Source organism: Phalacrocorax aristotelis, chromosome 21 (assembly GCF_949628215.1).
Source record: "Phalacrocorax aristotelis chromosome 21, bGulAri2.1, whole genome shotgun sequence".
In the NCBI taxonomy this organism is placed as follows: Eukaryota; Metazoa; Chordata; class Aves; order Suliformes; family Phalacrocoracidae; genus Phalacrocorax; species Phalacrocorax aristotelis.
The window spans coordinates 1,699,375-1,719,029 of NC_134296.1; the positions used below are offsets into that span (position 1 = coordinate 1,699,375).

The following is a 19,655-nucleotide window of genomic DNA, read 5'->3' on the forward strand; positions in this document are numbered from 1 at the left end:
TCCACTCCAGAATTCAGAACTTCCAACCCAAATGCTGACTTTCTGCAGCGTTATCTCAGCTGTGAGCCGTTACCTGGTATATTGGCGGGCTGATGCAGTAGTGTTCGCACCGAGAGATGTGGGACAGGAAGAGACAGGTTGCCACGGGGTGCCCAATGAGGTAGATGACCCAATGGTAGTGGGTGAGGTAGCTAGAGATGTATTGCGACTGGCTGAAATGTAGGGACTGCTGAGGTCACTACTTCTACCAAATGAAGCACTGTAAAACATCACAAAATCATGTCCTTCAGAGCACAGTAAATATTCAACAGAACATCACCACAGCTGGGCTCTCAGCTGGAAAGGGAGCAAGTATTACATCTTAGCAAAACGTCTGCAAGGAGATTAGAGACCACCGGCGTTGCTGCAGGCCGCTCACGCAGGCTAGCGCTAGCAGCACCCCTCCTAGCTAAGCCCAGCTGAGCTCCAGTGAGAGAACAACAGCGTGGAGGTGAATCGGCAAAGATCAGGGAAGGGAAAAGCCCTACCGCAGTGAAAGCGGTGCACGCAGAGCACCCCTGTGCACTGGGGAAAGGCAGAAACATGAGCAAGGATGAGGTTGCTTAAAGCAGGGAAGGAGAGAGTGACATAAGCAGGTCTGGCTGCATCACCTCCTAAGGATGCCCAGGACTTCCAGTTTTAAGAACTTGTTTTCAGTGGCTTAAAGCTTTGGCAAAGATGATCAGTTCAGGCTCTAATTTCACTTAAGGCATGTTTGGCACAAACTCTGTATTTCTGGAAAGTAACTAGCAAAACTGTCCAAAAAATACTCAAGAATGAGCAAGGGAAATACATATTTTGCCAGTTTAAAACAAAACCCTTAAAACCACTATTACTGAAAAGCTGTAAATGTTTAAGTGCTTATACTTTGGAGAAGAGACTGGAGAAAAGGAGAAGGGCTCTCATACGAGGATGTACCCTTTTGCTTTTTCAGAGAAAATCCACCCTAAGTGGGATAAGTCTAAGAACAGACTTGATGAAATCTGGCAAAGTCTCCCTATTGCAGGTGCCAGAGCCCCAGATGCGGGCTGCTCGCTGTCTGCACGGAGCAAACGAGCACGCTTGCATGACCTAGGACCCTGCCGTGCCTTTCCCAGCAACTGGTATTCCTGGTTGCTACTGGTCGGACTGGGTTGTCTGCAGGATCAAAGGCTAGGAAGGCTGGAAGGCTGTGTCTCACCTCCTGCATCCTAACGCCTCCCATGCCAGCGCGCAGGGAGCATAGAGGAGAGTGGCTGCACCAGGAATATAAGCTGACCTAGAGTAAAAGCAGACTGGGACAAAGGTTTATGGGAAAGCCAGGGACAATGGACTGGAACTGGAAGTCAACACTAGGGTGAGAGTCGAGAGAGAACAGCCTGAGGCTGAAATAAAACTTGAAAGGGGCAGGACAACAGCCAAGGACGGGAGGTCAGAGGAAGGATCCGGTCCAATCCACTTAGGCACCCCGTTTACAAATCAGTTTTATACGCCAAGGCCCCCAGCCAGCCCAGGGCGAGCAGCTGGCCCCTACAGAGCCAGAGGAGAGACTGGGGTACCCTGGAAGGCCTCCACAGGGAGGAAACCTTACATTTGGGCTCTTCAGTTGATGGCTGCTTGCCACATCCAGGTCACAAAGGAACAAGCAAGTTATTGTCACCAGGTAGCAACTTCTACCAGACCCTAAACAAAGCTGCCTCTGGAATGCTGGCCCCTGCCCGGAGCGCTGGGGAGCAGGAAGTTCTGCTGGAAGCAAGTGCCTCCCTTCTTGGCTCTCTGCGCCAGAGGAGAAGGCCAAGCCCTGGAGGTGGGCTGGGAGGAGGGCAAGAGAGGGGAGCCAAGCCTGGCTGGTGTGGGCGTGCAGAGCAAGCAGCCATGAAGTTGCAGAAATGCGTGCGCTGAGAAGACGACGGTAGGGGAGCATGCGCCAGGGCAAGGAACGAGAGGAGCGGCAGGGGAAGAGGTGGTGGCAACCCTGGGGGGAGCAGGGCTGACGCGGCACCATCCTAGGAGACCCCAAGGCAGAGGGGCTGGGGCACGAGGGGCGGCTGCAAAAAAGAGAAGGAACTTGGTCAGGAAGGAAGGAAGGACACAGAAGGGTTATTAAGCAAGACCTGACAAGGACTGTCTTCCAGACGGGAAAGGTAATTGGTGAAAGAGGAGACAAGAGGGTGGAAGCAGCACCAGATGCCTGGTACAGCAGGGATGTGGGGCAGCTGAGAGGGGAAGGAGGAGGAGGAATGGAGGAAGAGAGCATGGTGATGGCGTTGTGACAACTCCTATGCACTTGCCCTGGGTCGGAGAAATGTGGTGCTGGGGCATCATGCAAACACTCCTGCTCACAAGAAGGGAGCCAAGGTGTTGCCAGCTCTACAGGAATTCACCTCCCGGCCCCATCACCTTGCATGGGTGGCACTGCACAGTTTGAGGAGGACCCTAAAGGCATTTATTCAATTGTTCACATTTGATGTGAACCGGACCAGGTAATTGCAAGAAGAAGGTTAGCCAGGGAATCTTGTTAATTAACAGCTATGCTCATATGAATCTGCAGAAAGGAGGATTATGAACTTATGCTAAAGAATTCAACATTAGAAATAAAAAAAGGCACTGGCACTCTGCTGCTTGTTCTCTAACAACCACAACATAACCATCAGGGAATGAGCAATGAAATGGAAAGCAACATTTCAAATCGATAAAAAGAAATACCTCTGAAAACAGCTAAGGCAAGCAGAATTCAAAAATCTTAAAAGCCTTCAAAACCGTAAAAAGCTTCCACATAGGCTAATAAAAAAGCTTGGCACAAAACACCTAACTATTTTTTTTAAACACACTGCCACGGGGTGTTGCAGAGATCAAAATAGGATTTGCTTATGGAAGTTGGCCACAGTGGTGGCTATGAAGAACAATGGTTAAGGATAACCTCTGGCTCCTAAAATCGTGATTGCTGGAAGCAAGGAGGGTGTGGGAGGCGGAAGACTGCTCTTACGTTATCCTAGTTTTTACAACTCGCCCCTCAAAACCAGTTGCTGTCAGAAACAGAGCCTGGACTGCATGGACTATTGGCCTGACTCGCTGTGATGGTTTTTACGTGAACAAAACCAGTAAGAAGGTGTATCTGAAATATGAAAAATGAAATAGAAACTAACTGTGTGAAAAAGCTGTGTGAAAAAGGTGTGTGTGATCCCTCCCTGTGAGGCACCTCTTATGGCTGACGTCAAAGGAAGCGCGCTGAATTAATTCAATCTGCTATGCCAGATTTCCTCCAAAGCCTTTAACATACAGGTGATGTGAACTGGCTGTTTGAAGACCAATAGGCACTAAAACAGAGAACAGGCTGTCAGAACAGGGTTCTGTGAATTTTTGGGCTAGTGGTACACCCTTAAAGAGAGTAGAATGAATGACAGTCACTACCACTACAGAGAGTGCTTTAACATTTGCTTCACCTTAAGCTGAAGAACGTTTGTAGCATTGCTGCAAGTGATTTTGTCCCCTTTTAGAAGAAAAGCCATTTTCGACATCTTAAGATGATCTGTTGCTGTTGTTCACTCTTTGTTTGGGAGTCATATAAAGCACTTACAGAGCATAACTAGGTATCTTTATTGAGATTAGTTAATGCTAAGGTAAAGGGTAAATGCAGATGTGCAGAAGTCGTCATCTCAGTAACATCCAAGTATGTCATATGTTCACTTTAATTGTTCCTCTCTCACAATGAGCTTTTATCTCTTGGAGTTGTGTTCAGTTAATACTTAGAAATGACACTGAGCTCATCCTAAAACAGGCAGCCAGGTTCCCTCCCTCATCTTAGAGGCTGATGCACAAGGTTGGAGAAATCAGAGGTTCAGTACAATTACATTTAATTTCTCTGCTCTTCTGTAGAAAACCACAGGGGATAGAGGTCAAACTGATTGTGATTTTACTGTTTGTACATACAATGCAAAACCATTGATCTCTAAAAAAGCACACTATATTCCTACCTGGCAAAGGTATTCTCTGCAACTGCTCGTAAACCAACACTCTCCTACGAAAGGCCAGAATTCAGCCTTTGTGATGGGAAATCGCTACTAGTAAAATACCACAGCCAGCCAGAACCTTCGCTCGTCTCTGTCCAGTTTAACCAAGGAAATACAGGACGACCTCGTGAATGTAAAACTACCTCTGGTTCAGGATTAGCTGAGGTAAACAGCTAAAATTTTAACATTTTAACAGACAGCCATGTTAGTGGCTGGACTGTCTCTCAGATTAGCGAACAGTACGGCATGCCAGCAGCAAGAGGCAAAAGTTTTCCAGTGTAATCAGCTGTGGCTTGTCAGACTGGCTTTAGAGAGAGACAAGCTATGGAGGTTGGCCTGTCATCATGTCCCAGGATAGATGTGAAGTCACTGGAATGGATCAGCAGATCAGGAGAAGTCTACTGCTCGAAGTGGCTGTTTCACCTTTTGTGGAAATGGGTCTGTATGTGCTCAGCAATTGGACAGACATGTCCTCGAGCACAGCTTACCTCTGCCAGCGTAGCTACTAGAACACAAAATAATCTGCCTCTTCCCAAATACCTCAAGCAATTGTTCCATCTTCAGGATAGTTATTTAGTTCAGGGTCTAGAATTTGGTAAGACACAATTTAAACCTTGAAATAGTTCTGCCTTTTTCCTTAAGCGCAGATCAAATGGCTTTACACGTGCTGTTTTGATGGTTTCCAGTATTAGCCAAAATAAAGGTGAGGTGATGGAACTGCACTTTGCCCAACGGGCTGATCCTCCCTCTCACAACTGAGATGAAAACTCAGTGATGTATTATTTGCCTTAACAGAGCAGGGCATTCATTCCCTCATTCAGCGACAGCCATTATCTGCTACTTCAGACCGAGCCTCCGCCTTCCAAAGGGGTAAAAGACACTGCCAATCAGAGAAGTTACGCACGGGATTGCGCTCCTGATTCTGCTTGGCTTGTTTACCAACAACCGGCCTCTACAATTTCACATACACTGTGCAGAAACTGCTTTCTTACTGCCGCAAGAAAATGGTCGGAGACATCAGTCTCGCTCCTTAGCGAGTGCTGTAAGACATGCACAAGAACACTGCCACTGTTCTGTTAGTGATGCCATAAACATGGACTAATATAAAACCAAATTAGAGATGAGCTACAACTTACCTGTCAATAGCTATCTGAACAATGCTTTCAGACTGTAATTACTTTATTCTCTTTTTATGATCAATTTTTGGTTTATTATCTAACCATAATACTAGCATAAAACTGAGAAAACACTTTGCAACTGAATTATGTGAACAAGGGTATTTAAATTCAGTTCAGCAATTTACAAATCAACAAAAATGATGGCCTTTAAAAACACTGTTTAGCATGACAAATGTTGGCAAATCCTAATTTCTGTTTCCTGCTCTCAGCAGAAGAGTGTCCCAAGGCCAGTTACACTGATGCGGTAAGCGGCAAGCAGAAGGCTGAAGTTTGGGAGGCACGTTAAGAGTAGACCTGACCGCCTGGGAACCCACGCAAGACAGAACTGGGCGTACCTTTTCAAGTAGGTGGATACGTAGGTAGTAGGCGCTCCAGAGTGGGGAGCTTCGTTTCCCTTTGATTCATCCCTCCACGGCTGCCGGGTGTAGGAGCCGCTCCGCACCAGGTTAACAGCTGATTCTCTAATGCAGGAAAGAGCACAGGGTTTGTTTAGAAAAACGTTTGGAGTCTGCTTTTGGCTCCTTTACAGTTCCGCAACACAAATCCTTCCCTTACACCCACGTGCACCGCTGCTCACAGGTGACACAACCCACCGAAACACCCCCTCTGGCCTTAACGCCACGTCTGCGATTGCCTCCTGTATTACTTCAGAATCACCAGATGACGCAGTGTTTTGTATAGAGAGGGACAAGATCCTCTTTAGTCAGAAAACTTGCAATTGAAATTTAGAAAGTCCATAAAAGTAATTTAACATATTAAACAACATCATTTGACGTTCTCTCTGCCACCTTGTAACGAACAACATTGCATTAATGGACAGATATTGCAACTGCAGGGGAAGTTCTTATCCTCCGCGGTATCCAGGCAGTGACAGCAAAGCAGTTCAGTCTGGCAAATCCTTTGCTACACTCAGCAGCAGAAAACAACAAAAATATTTGGCAATACCTAAAGCTACTTGACAAGTTATCGGTAAACTACTAGTAGTCCTATTTCTCATCGGTATCTGGAATCGGGGCTCCTTTTCCTGAGACACACTTTGGCAGTATGTCCTGTTCTTTCCCGCTCTTGGGCAGGACCTCGAGCTTGTAACGCAACGCAAATCCACTCACTCGTCAGCCTGCAATTATTTTTCATTTTTCAATGGCCGTGCCCACGCTGATGCTCCTTTCAGACACCTGTGGGTTCCATGAAGTGAAACTCAGCTGTTTTGAAAGGAAAGAATATTGGGAAAAATCTGTACCACCCAGTACCGTCTGGGCACCATCTGTTCACGCAGGCCAATTCTCCTCATTCCCTACTTCACCAAGCAAAGGACACTTATCGGCAGTCAGCTGGATATGCCACTCAATAGGAGCCACTGCCAAGACCGCTCAAGCTTATCAGCAGACACAAATTGTCTGCTAAACTCCAAATCACAGCGTCTGGCTGAGATTAAGCAAGAACGCAGCAGGGAGGTTCCAGCAAGAGATCAGCAAAGAATCTTGAACCGTGCTGAAATTCTCTCAGGGTGGTCATCTGCCGTGAAGGAGCGCAATTACAGCTCACAGCGCCTTCTTTATGTGTGCCTTCCTACCACGATTGTGGAGGTGGCTGGAAATGAGGCTAAGCTTAAGTTTTACTCCGTCCAGCATGAACTGTGAAGAACCTGCTTCTGGAGATTAGCTCCTCAAATGTATCTCGAGGTACTAGATATTCAGCCCATTTATGCTGTGGTTCTGTCCAGGGGCAGCATTCACCCCAAAAACAACGCCAGCAATGGGAACAGTTCTGTACACGAGAGAGTTCACAAACTCCAGTGAATCAAAAAAATTACAGGTCTGTGAACAAAGGGACTGGAGGTGACTATTGAGCAAGCGACAGAAGTACAAGCGTAGGTGGCAGCTACAAAATAAGGCACTTGCATATAAAAGTACGCATAAACGTAGTTTCCTGGATGGAGACCATATACACATGAATACAGGGGTGGAGAAACCAGCCTGCTGCCCTGCTCACCTAAATGAAAAGCAACATACCGGAACTTTTATAGATCAGAGATAGCTCTTGATATGGTGAATTCCCGTGTACTTGGGACTGCTGAGGAAGCATGAATATAGGGAAAAGGTATTCTGGAGGGACTATCCACGGGACAGAAACCAAGCCTTAAGTTTGGCCAGTCTCACCTGTTTTCTTTTTCTTCTATATCACTCGTACTGCTTAGTCGTCTGGGGGCTATTGTGGCAAGGTAGCTCTTGCTGTCTTTATCCTGGGGAAGCAGAAGAATTACTTTTAACTTCACATCTATTACCCTTCCAGCACGTTCAGTGACAACTGAATTCATGTTCAAATTTCTTCAGCTAAGAAGGCATTCTCCTGTCTAAGGACAAACGGCTTAAGGCATCTTCCTGGGCAACACATAGCACAGCATGAAAGTATCAGTTCTGAAAATGATTTCCTGAAGAGAAAGCTGGTGAATGAAAGCAGCTTCTAACTAAAACTACTTCGAAATAAGAGAATCACAGAACCATAGAATAGCGAATAGGGACCTTTAGAGGCCATCTAGTCCAACCCCACCCCTGCAACAAGCAGGGACATCTTCAGCTAGCTCAGTTTGCTCAGAGCCCCGTCCAGCCTGGCCTGGAATGCTTCCAGGGATGGGGCACCTACCTGTGGGCAAAGTTACAGCTAGTGAATACGTGGGATGGGATTCACAAATACAGCTGGTGGTTACAGGAGGAACCCACACAGATGACAGTGAGGAGAATTTCCACTGTGAGTATGTGCTACTGTCTGGATTAGGTATTTCTGGTGAAGAACAGGCCATGCCGGACCGGCATCCCTTGTTCACCGTGGCAGCCCACTCCAAACAGGGATGAGAGGGATTAGGTCAAAGGGGCACCGAACTCCACTTCTGCAAGAACAACTGATAGGATAGGAATAATTTTCAAAAGAAAAAAAAGAAAAAAAGAGTGAGAGACACCTAAGTTGGTTATCGATACGAAACCCAGCAATAGCTCAAAACAAAAGGGAAAGGGTCTTAAACCTGTGAGGTAAAGTCTGCTCAACGGGGATGCCCCGAAACATCTTTCCTGAAATACACACCTTTTCTTTGTTGTCTAATAATGCAGATATCCGAGGGCTTGACGAAGAACGATAGATAGAAGAAGTCTTATCTCTTTGTGCCTCACGAGTAGCAGCGACTTCGCTCAACATGTTGTGACTGCCAGTCTTCCGTAGTCCCAGCCGCCACGATGAAGGTGACTCATCCTTCTGCTCGTCTGACCTGCTGAGCCAACTGAACTGTGGAGGAGAAAAAGGGACCCTTGGAGGAAGTAAGAGCAGTGCAAGGCACAATCTGAGTTCTGGAAGTGTTTCAACAAGCCCCATTTTTTTCTGGGCTACACCTGTAAACATGAGATGGAGTGACTTTGATTTCCTGCTTAGCTCATGGTGAGCTCACAGGGATGCGAACTGCTGTAGTGCCCTCATCCCCAGGGACAGACAGTGAAAGAGATCTTGTGCCATTGTGCAGCTCCCAGTACCAGCTTTGCATTAAAAAATATAAGGAACAACGAAGCTTTTATTAGCACCCGTTTAGGAAGGGGGAATTATTCAATAAAGGCAGAAAACCAGAAAAAATAATCGACTCTTTTGGGACTAGCTGCAAATAAAACCCTTACACAGATCAAACTGGAGAAGCCATTAAGATCATCATGGAGCTGGAACACACGACACATAAGAGGAGAGACTGAGGAAACCTGGCTTGTTTAGCGTGGAAAAGAGAAGGCAAAGAAAGGATTTGATGGCTCCGCGACTTGGGGGTGGGGTTTACAGAGGGCACAGAACCAGACTCCTTCTCAACAGTCTACAGTGTGAAAGGAGAAGGAGGAACAGATACAAGTTCCAACAACAGAAATCCCAACTGACATGAAGACAGACATACCTCCTGGTAGGAGCGATGCTGCACTGGGACAGGGAGCAAGAGAGCGGGGCATCTCCAGCCTCAGAGACTTTTCAACACTCAGCTGAGCTCAGGCAGTTCAAAGCAACATGACATAGGCTTGAAGCTGGCCCTGCTTTGAGCAGGAGGTTGGACTACACGCTTGCAGAGGCCAGTTCTAGCTTAAACCTTTCCACAGTCAGGTAACCGCATATTCTACACACGCTACAGAATGGACCTTTGTGCTTTTTGTTATATGAGGCACTTCTGACAAGCATATATTATCCCTCAAATATACAGCTCCTTAAATGTACAGCTGCAGTTATAGTTATCCAGTCTTACAAAATGATGTCTACAGCCATTCAAGAATGGAGCCTGGGCACTGCACGAGGAACTTCTACAAAGACAGGGGCTCAACACCAAGTTATACAGGGAGTAAAACAAACAAAGCATTAGGAATTATTGGAAAATAAAAGATGATGAAACACAACACCAGTACGCCTCTGTGTTACTGCAGGGTACAAACACACTTTGGATATCACGCACAGCTCGGCTCCACGCTCAAAAGCAGTATAGGAGAAGGGGAAGAGATTCAGGGAGAGGCAACACGAACCAGTAGAGCAGAGGAGCTTTTGTGTGAGGAGCTGTTCAGTGTATCACGAGTCTCCAGGATGAGATATGACCAAGGTACACAAAGTCCTCAGTGGCACACAGAAGGGTGAATAAGGCTCAATCATTCCTTGTTCCTTCCCATAAAGGAATTAGGGGCAGCAAACAAAACCAGCGTGTGGCGGGCTTAAAGAAACCGGTGCAGGGAGATCTGCATAATATGTAACTAAGCTGAAGAACCCTTTGCCACTGGACATTATAGGATCCCAAACATTATGGGCACTCAGAACGTGACTGTATAAATTCACAGAGGAAAAGTCTAACAGGGAGGACTGAATACAAAAAATACCACAGGTTCAGCAAGTCCCTGCAATGTAAATTGCTAGAAGGAAGGAGAGAAGTCCAGCTAGGTTCTCTAGTACCTTTTGATGGTCACAGGGCAGGATACTGGGGTAGACAAGGGTTTCAGTCGAAGCTGATAGAAGCATTATTATACCCTATTCTATATAAAACAAAATATCTGACATTATCCAGAATAAATGAAGCTACTGGGGAGCTCTGCCCTCAAACTCATTGACTCAAGATTGCCAAGATAAAATTATCACTGCAGTATTTTAGCAGTGTTTCTTAGCTAACGTTATGTTAATGCAGATGCACAATCTCCTGTACTCCACTAATTCTAGCACTTCCAGTCTACTGAGCTACACAGCTCTAATGCTTTAATGTAGTTTTGACACTTCCTTCAGAGAAAGCTCAAATCCACAGGAAAAGCTGCCTTCTGTAATTTCTGACTTGCTTGAAACAGCAAGTATTAATAACTCCACAAATGGAGGGCAACACAAGCACTCGTATTTTCCCATATAAAACCCAATCTGACAAAGAGAGTTCCAGAAGAATCAAGAAGGTAAGAGAGGTAAAGTAGCTGATCTTAAGTGATTGAGGTCAAATTAGTCACTGCTTTCCACACAGGTCCTCTTCTGTATCCTAACAGCCTTATTCCAGGTTAAACAGCTCAAATAAGTGAGAGCAATACTCTACATCTGGGAACAGGTTAACTGAAGTGCTCCCACTTCCCAGTATCCTTCTACCTTTAATATTTCCCCTGCTAAGTCAGCCTGAGTTGAAGAATGCCCAGACGAGCTCCGCTTCATTTAATCTGGATGAGAAGTTAGACTTAGTACCACGTCAAAAATAAAAAACTGTGACTAAGCAAGAAACATTTTTCCCTCTAACATGTACTTAGTGCCTCAGACTTTGGCAAGGTGCCTGCCTTGTATAGCTGTCCTCCATATTCTGGTGCAAAAAGAAACCAGAAACACAAGATACCAGCCCTCAGCAGAACACAGAGTCTCCTGGTGCCATCTAGCTGAGTGATGTGAGAGCTGGAGGATTCAGATAAAATTTCAGTAACTCTGTTCACCTTTGAAAAGCTTTCATAGCCTAGCTATCTAGTCAGATGCAAGCTTTCTCCTCTCTGCTTACTGGGCCGTAACATCATGCCCCTGGATCAACTGAGTTTGGCAAGTCGAAGGCACTTTAGATGATGATGCCAAATGTGCTGCTGACCCATGAGCAGGAGCCAGCTTTGGTGAAAGATCCCCTGCTGGTAAGAGACTGGCACCAGCCATCTCAGAACCGACAGCGGCACAAAGCACTTGCCGTAGGCAGGGTTTCTCTTGCGAACAGCGCAATTTGCTTCAGAGGTTAAGAGATTCAAGAAGAACCTTACTGTACAAACGTCCTCCTTTGTGCCAGTCCTATACTGTTGTTAAGACAGCGGCTTTATCAAAATTGCACACTATCATGCTTTCCCAAGTTCACATCTCACAACTCCTCTGACAATTGGTTTCAGAGCACCCATTTCCCAGAAAAACCTACTGCTTTCAAGCTCTGCTGGAGTCCCCATTGATTCCAAATTCACTTACTCTTCTGGCAGATGCAGTGAAGGAGTTGGACTCAGGTGGTGGTATTTGCTCAGTGATGCTAGGCCTGGTTTCATGGCTGGAGTGGTTGGCAAAGGGCTCTTCCTTCCTTTCTACAATTTTAAACAAGAAGAGAAACCAAATGTTTCAGTATTGCACTTCCAAGGCCCTGATTTACAAGCACAGTGTGCACTAAACTCAAGTTCAGAGCTGCTGTGACCTCAGTACACCTTAGACCATAAAGCCGATGTCAGTGCCAAGGCTAACCAGGGCTTTCTGCAAGGAGGCTTTCTACTTACTAAAAAATATGACAGATACATTTGCCAGGCAAAGCTTTTGGACTTTGTCCCCACAGACAAGCAAAATCTTTGCAGAAAGCACCTTAAGGAGGACAAACAGACTTCTGGAGCACGTGAATACGCATTATAGCCCTTGTCCCCGCGTGGGCCTGGTGGTGGATTTCATTGCATGGTCTGCTGCAGTTGCTTACGGTGGGGGCCAGAATTTCTGGTCTTCTGCATCAAAATCCATTTTCCTGTATGAAGCCGGGACTATTCCCAACAAAAATCTTTAACAGGGCTCAAAGCAAACTGAGCAAACACTATTGAAGCTCACAGCTGGCCCCGTGCTTGTTAGACAAGTGCTATCGTCGAGTATTAAGATTTTTTTTGTATCTGTGCACCATGCTTGACATAAGAACATCCACCAGATGTTACCAGGGGGAAAGTAAGCAGAGCTCTGTCTCAGGCAATAGGTTCAATTGGCAGGAGTGCACAGGGCTCTAAGACAGACTATTTACCAAACACAGCCACTTGCAAGGTGCCTGAGAAACCATGTATCTACAGCAACAAAACAATGTTTTCCTCTCCCAGCTACGAGTGGTCGTGCTTTTGAAAAAACAAAGTCATTTTAAGTGCAACCACCCAAACAGTAGTAGCAAGTGAGGTATGTGCAGCGAATAAAGATCTTCTATTACGTATTAAAAGCAGTTTGGTATGGAGCATCAGTGGGGATGGCACCTTGGAGCATGGAGAGCAATCTTTCTGAAACACATGTTCTCATTCCTAGAATACAGGAGTCAAAGGAAACAGTAAAACAGAGAAGAGCAAGCCAAGAGCAACATTTGAAAATACGGGCAGTTGGCAGGACTGACAGGTCCGGAACTAAAGAAACAAAGACGCATCTCCCCTAGGAAGGCCTGCGTGATATTGAAGTCTGAGCCACCTCTCCCTCGCTTTGTGTTCTCTCAGAACAACCATCAGAGTAATCTCAACAGAGTATTTCTCTTCCTGGGCCTAATGCGCAGATGCCTTGCACTTTGAAACAGCCCTTTTAGGAAGGGGCAGTAGATGACCCACTTCTTGCAGGCCTGACTTGGCATTCAGCAGCCCACGGAGATGCGCACAGACGAAGAGTTGCATACTTGCCAGTTGCTGATTTCTTGAGAGCGAGGCCTGACAAACACAGGAGAACCCTCAGCGTTGCAGGAAGGGGAGAACAGACCTGACCTGGAAGCCCGCAGGCTTTACAGGGCTAGATGGTGACTGGTAGCCTGTTCTGGAGGTTTATAGTACAGAGGTCAACTTTTAAGGTCAAGCCTAATTACAAGGGCGCAGGCTTAAGTGGTAATGACAGGTTGGAAAGCACTAACTGTGAGCAATGTGACTGAAAAGGGTCAGTTGCAGAAGGACAGGCACCTCGTACCAGCAGCGTGAGCGACTGCACGACCAGAGGCATCCTTGTCTTTAGGGGAGGATCCCACATTTTATTTTACTAATATTTCAGCAATAAACATTATGGATTCCAATCAAGGGAAACAGGTCAGAATGAGCTCAAACTCCCCAAAACAAATTCAGTGAGACTGAAAATTTTGTTGATTTGGCATAAATGTAGGTTTTCTTAAAGATTTTTTGGGGGTTTCTTTTTTTTGCTGTTTTTTGATTGTTTGTTTTGTTTTGTTTTTTTAAACACTGAAAGCTTCCCTGGCCTGCTTTGATTCACAATAATTACCTGTTGTAACAGTTACCAACACAGATAATGATCAGAGAATTTTATACTGATCCTTCTTTTGTTCATATATGACCCAACGCCAAATTGTTAATTGTCCTCAGGATGAATAAAATGGCATCACAGCACGTAGCTTCTTTTGTTTGAAGAATACCGATTTCTGACTGACTGTAAGAAACACGGTTCTCTGAGGCGCTCCAACTATTTCACTGCTCACCTCTTCAAATTTCTCCTCCTCCCACAGCCTCTGCAAATTCCACAAATCTATCGCAACCTGAGACCCTTCAAAACATACCTCAAACCAACTTCTGTATTATACTGCCAGGTTCTCCTTTTTCTCACCTTATGCTCAGTTACAAAAAGAGTTAATTTTTTTTGATCTAAAAAGATCACTCATAACAATATTTTGGCTTTTTTTTTTTTTTCCTTCATCTGGCCTTTGAACACTTTAGGACAACAGTCATCCTCTCTCTCTCCAGCACCACTTAGAATTACAGAGCTATGTGAATATTAAATCTCAGAAGAAAATGAAGAGGAACAAGGAAACCATTCCCATGTCTTCAAAAACATGTCTCCTCTCTCCATCCAAGCATTTAAACTGTCTAGCAGGTAATAAAGCATAATCGTTCTTAAGATTGTGTTTTAAATCAGTAATACTGTGGCATTTACCGTTTTCTGTAAAACACTGTTTTCATCCCTACTTCTCTTTGGATCCTCCTGTAACACGTGGGCTGACGTTGTTATCTCACGAACTTTATTTTAAAAGAGTACCAAAAACGTGCCCCCATTCACATAAGCAACAACTGACAACTGTGCCTACATCCAGCCGGGCACGCTCATGTTTGTTTTAGTGGAGATTTTCACATCTCTAATAAAGCTTCTCACAGCTCCCCGGGAGAAGTTCACAAGGTGAGGATCAACTCGGATTGCAGTTTCTCAAAGGAGCCAATAATCTCTCTCGGAAAGGAGAGCACAGGTAACAGAGCCTGAAGCTTGATGCTTAATCATTACTTGAGTGGTTTTTGTCTTTGATTTGTTTCAACTTTACTGGTTTGAAACAGATTAATATAATGCACTTTGCTCGGTGAATTAACTCAATAAAAAGACCTGCTCTGGCTCTACGCAAGATTTAATGCCGAGTGCTGCAGCACTTCCCCTGCTGAAGGACCTTACGCTGTTCCTGACTCAGTTAAACGCCGCACAGCTCCACTTCCTACAGCCATACCTGCGGCAGAGGTGTTTTGGTCAGGTTCCTACCATGTTTACAAGAATTGGCACACAGCTGTACAGGGCTGCTGTCCAGTAAAACTTTATTTATGGAGCCAATAAATGTGACTTCTACTGCATGCCTGTTCCTACCACTGACTTCCCCACGACATTTGCTTGATTTAAAAGCCAAAAGATTATTTCACCAGGTTACTGTCATACCCGAATAGCTTCTGTAACTACCAGCTCTGCGAAGACCAGCCAGGATTCTCAACACCTTTCATACTGTGATAAACATCATAACTGATAGAAATAGAACACCGGTGACAGCTTTACTGGCACAAGAAGCAGGACAAAACCTTACACTACACTTCTCTGCAAGGACTTATTTATTAGAATCCTGGGTTATTGGCCAAGTGAGCTGACGTTAAAAGTAGTTTAGCCATTAAACACATCATAGTCTCTGCATCCATCTCTCTCTGCAGAAATATTAAGTACAAGTTAGTCTTGACTTACTGTAAAATTAAGTATTTTAAAATTTCTGTGCTGCACATATGCGCTGTTTTAACTAATTAAGGAAGCCTCAGAAATTATGGAAAAAGAATGAGATTGAAACGAAGTAGGATGCCAGCAATGTGCTGTAATATAAAGGTTACCGTGACTCAACATACTTAATCCTTATTTTCCACTATGTTCTGCAATTATTATACATCACAGGCAGAAGAAAGTTCCACATCTCTGTAATTACACAGAGCAGCTTCAGCCCTTCATTTCATTTCTCCGACCCAAACACAACAGGCTATTACCTTCCTACACGTTCAGTTGCATTTCTACCGTCCCACAGTAACTGAAGTGATCATCCTGAAACTGGCCAACGAGAAAAATCCTGCTGTTTAAGAACAACCTGTGAACAATGTGTTATCCTGACTTTAAGTGAGCTGGAAGTAGAAATTAAAATACTATCTGCAGCTTCTTTTTTTTTAATTATGGTGACTTGGAGTCAGCATTTAGATCAGCTTTTTTAGTACACTCGCAACAGAGTTCTCCATATTCTGTACATACACACTGGAAATAAGGCTTTCTGGATGTCTTTAACTAAAAAAAACCAACAAAAACACACAGTTCTCAAACTGATCCCCTAACATTGCTAGGCTAATTATTAAATCCCAGACTGTACTAAGTCTTACCTGACTCCTTTTCAGCATCTGATTCTGAAACTTCATCTTCTTCAGCTTCTTCCTCTTCTTCAGAACTAGAACTGCTAGAGTCCTTGTTCTCATCCTCCATTTCCATGGACTTCAGCGTGTCTTCCTCATAAAGAATCTTCTCTTTGCTGCAAGATATAGAAATTTTAAGGACTACCAGGCAAGCGAGTTATTTCTGAGTTCTGCTTCTCAGGAACACACAGACACAATTTGCTACATATAGAACAAGCAAAAGGACAGAATCCACCTCCGGACTCGACATCCCAGCACTTCCAGCATTGCCCATTTGCCATGGATTCCAATGCCAGTCTCACATTTCCTAGGTTTACAAGCATTTCTCGGTCAAAAAAATAAATGTGCTGTATCTTTCCCTAGTGCAACACAACCCACCGGCTGGGCTGCACGGCCCTGTGCAATGGCCAAGGCGCAGGTCTCAGCCCGAGGGCACACAGCGGGAGCAGAAGCTGGGGGACAAAGCACCAGCCCGACTCTTTGTTCCACCATGGGCGGGTACGTTAAGAAACAGCTCAAATTGTATTTGAGCGTGCTCTAATTTAAAAGAAACCACAAAATGAAGTGCAGTGAATGTTTTTTAAACCAGCTGAGGCCAGCTGACTGCTAACAGATGAAGCTGGTCTCCCATTACTCTGAGCAGCTTCTTTTCAACAAAGAGGAAAGAGACATACTTGGTGAAGAGTCCGCTTTGAGGCTTGCCGTTCATGTCAGCTTCAATTAGCTTATTCCTCGTCTCCTTCTCACTTCGCAACTGTCAAAAAGTCCAGGAAGATTGGAGAAAGAATGAGAAGAGACATCTTAACAAGCCACCTCAGCACAATCCAATAATCACCACAGCATAGGGTCATCCCAACCTCATTAGATGAAAAATACTGTGGAGTTGTTTAACAGGCCAATTCAACAGATGCACATCTGCAAGAGCACTGGGTGTCTTGGAAAGAGCTCCGTAAGAGCACAGCTACACACCCAGCGTGTCCTTAGACTCAAGCTGCAATTTAATAAAACCTTCAGAGAAGTCTGCAGTGGTCCCTGCTGAGACCTAGAGTCAAATCCTGACTTCCACAGCACTGCCCTGCGCCTGCCCACGCAGACTCAGCACTGGAGGTCTGCCCACATGTGTTCGTATGCCCATGAAATCACGCTAGATTCAGTTAAAAATTTGCTGCCTTTGTAGCTATTACTGCTCTCGGAGGAAAGCATTCAACTAGGTCCCGTACAGGCAAGCGATGGGTCACCTCTTAAATCTCTCAAATGCCAGCATTAAGTCACCGCACAAGAATACCTGTGATCACCACAGCAACTGAAATATTTTGCCCGGAGAGTGGCAATATTCATTCCGTCGCCAGTGATGGACAAAACAGGAACCGAAAAATTGTTTCGGTACCTTCCAGAAGCACAGACACAGCTGAGGTAGAAAAAGGGCTGGCAATTAGAGGCTCACTTTTAAGGCTGTCTCTTTGTGTCATGTCTAGCCTAGTTATTCTTTCTCTTTTGACAGGGGCTGACACCAGGCACAAGAAGCAGAAGCTCTGCAAATTCTGCATGTGGGAAAAGCTACACGGTGTCCAGTGAAGAGCCAAAATCTGGGGTACAGTAGGTTGTTACATAGAACAAACTGCTGGAGCACAGCAAAGGGAAGTGCAGGAAACAGCCTGCTGCATTCACAGGTAATTCGGAGATTAGGAAAAAAATCCAAACCCACATCAAATTAATTGCTTCCAGCAAACAAAATCCCCTCTTCTCTCCAATAACAGCAGCAAATCTTTTAGCGAGGACAGCATATTGTTCTGCTACAAGCTTTAGATTAAAAAAAGAAACCTGATTTGAGAGACATTTAGAAAGTGAAATAATGTACTTAGAGGAAAGTCATGGAACTGCCTCTTTTGTCCTTAACAAATATAAGTTTTCTATTTTAAGTGATAAAAATGGCACATTATAAACACACATGATAAAGTTCTATTAAGTTTCTATTAAAAAAATCATATCTGTTTAAAAAAAAAGTGATAAATCCGGGATTCTTCTCTTTTTCGCAGTCCTACTAGAGCTTATCAATAAATGGAGAAGGCCTTTATATAGTGCTACTACAGGGGGAACGAGGGGGGCTGCTAGCCCCTGCAAAGCCGGCCTGAAAATGGGCTCACACCCAGCCAAAAAAATTCTTGTCGTTGTTTTGCTTTTTCCTTTCCTTTTCTTCTGAGGAGTGCAGTTATCTGCAGAATCCTGGTGTAGTGAGATAGGAGGAAATCCAAAATACAACACTGATAGTATTTATCAACACCTCATTTAGGAAGAAGCTGATTAATTTTTAAAAAGTTTCTGTGAATGTTAAGGATGCTATTTAAGGATGACAGCAGCTGTGTTGTGATCAGAGCTTGAGTCCTACCACCCACATTGTCAGTTCCTCAACATACTTTGCCGGGTATTATCAGCAGTGTTCTCATTATGTCTGTTCCTGAATCCAATGTTTTAAATTATATTTATTTATTTATTTATTTATTTATTTTTAAAAGAAGGTTGGTTTGGTTTTTGGAAGCACCCAAATGAGATAATTGAGTAGACCAGATGAAATAGGAAAAAATGCAATCCCAAAATCAACTTTCTGGCTTAACGACTAGCTTTACTTTGATCAAAACATATTTTTGTTTTCCTTTTTCATGCCAACTTTCTGCTTATAACCCCTTCCAATATCTCCAGTGCATTATGAAATGGCAATTTAACATGGTTTTGAAATCACCATTTTTTTTTGGTCCAGAATTCCCTGAAGTTTATAATTTCTTCTCACTCAAAGTCTCCCAAGTTGTGAGAAAGGCAGACATGGCAACAGATCTCTTTCTCAACACTGACAGCACATTTCCTTAGATGCAAACACAGAGTTGCCTTGGGTTATCCCTCATTAAGGAAAGAGCAGCTTGATGCTAGAGAGCCTCCAGCTAACAAAAGGAACTGCAGAATAATGACAATTCCAAAGACGAACTGTACATTCCTTATCAGTTTACATAATTCTGCATGTCAGCACGCTACTGACCTCCTGGATGCAGACATCCAGCTTTCTACATTTCTAGCTATTAAAAATATTGGTGTAATTAAAGATTCCAAATGACTAACGTAAAAAATAATAGCTGGGCCTCAGCTTCCTGTGCCTGTTGCCACCATATGTCTTAGAGAACAGCCGTGTGTGAAAAGGTAATTGGAGAGATGGAACATGGAGAGGTGGAAGATGATCTGCCGGAAACTCACCACAGTCTGTTTCTTCTGCAGCATTTCTAGATGCTCAACTAGCCCCTCATCAGCCACGTCGAATGGCGTCTGGCCCTGGTGCGGGAACAGAAGACAAGAGGATATCCGATACGGCACGGTGCTAATATTCAAAAAAGCACTATTTACCAGTGAAGAACAAAAATGAACATGCCCCTCCCTCCCCAAACGCCGAGGAACATGCTCTGTTTCGCTCCAGAGCAGGGAAAGCCAAGGGACAGCGATGGTAGTTCTGTGACTCCATCCACGATCAGAGCAACCTTAACCGTGGTCGTGCAGTTCCCTGATGGCTGCTGCTCAAATCTAACAGCCAG

The 19,655-nt window shown here is 44.6% G+C and overlaps 1 protein-coding gene across 4 annotated transcripts in view; it reads right to left on the reverse strand.

Annotated features, from left to right (window-relative positions):
* The window catches only part of PPP1R12B (protein phosphatase 1 regulatory subunit 12B), a 126,305-nt gene that overhangs the window by 63,850 nt on the left and 42,800 nt on the right, over positions 1–19,655 (reverse strand). For 2 of the 4 annotated variants that reach the window (XM_075115894.1, XM_075115899.1), the window contains exons 6-13: positions 19,324–19,398; positions 16,758–16,837; positions 16,054–16,199; positions 11,657–11,766; positions 8,285–8,482; positions 7,366–7,448; positions 5,542–5,667; positions 74–259 (exon numbers count right to left, since the gene is read on the reverse strand). In XM_075115894.1, the coding sequence (XP_074971995.1) occupies positions 74–259; positions 5,542–5,667; positions 7,366–7,448; positions 8,285–8,482; positions 11,657–11,766; positions 16,054–16,199; positions 16,758–16,837; positions 19,324–19,398 (1,004 nt within the window). The remainder of the gene's footprint in view (positions 1–73; positions 260–5,541; positions 5,668–7,365; positions 7,449–8,284; positions 8,483–11,656; positions 11,767–16,053; positions 16,200–16,757; positions 16,838–19,323; positions 19,399–19,655) is intronic. The other 2 variants (XM_075115895.1, XM_075115896.1) reach the window with 1 other exon arrangement.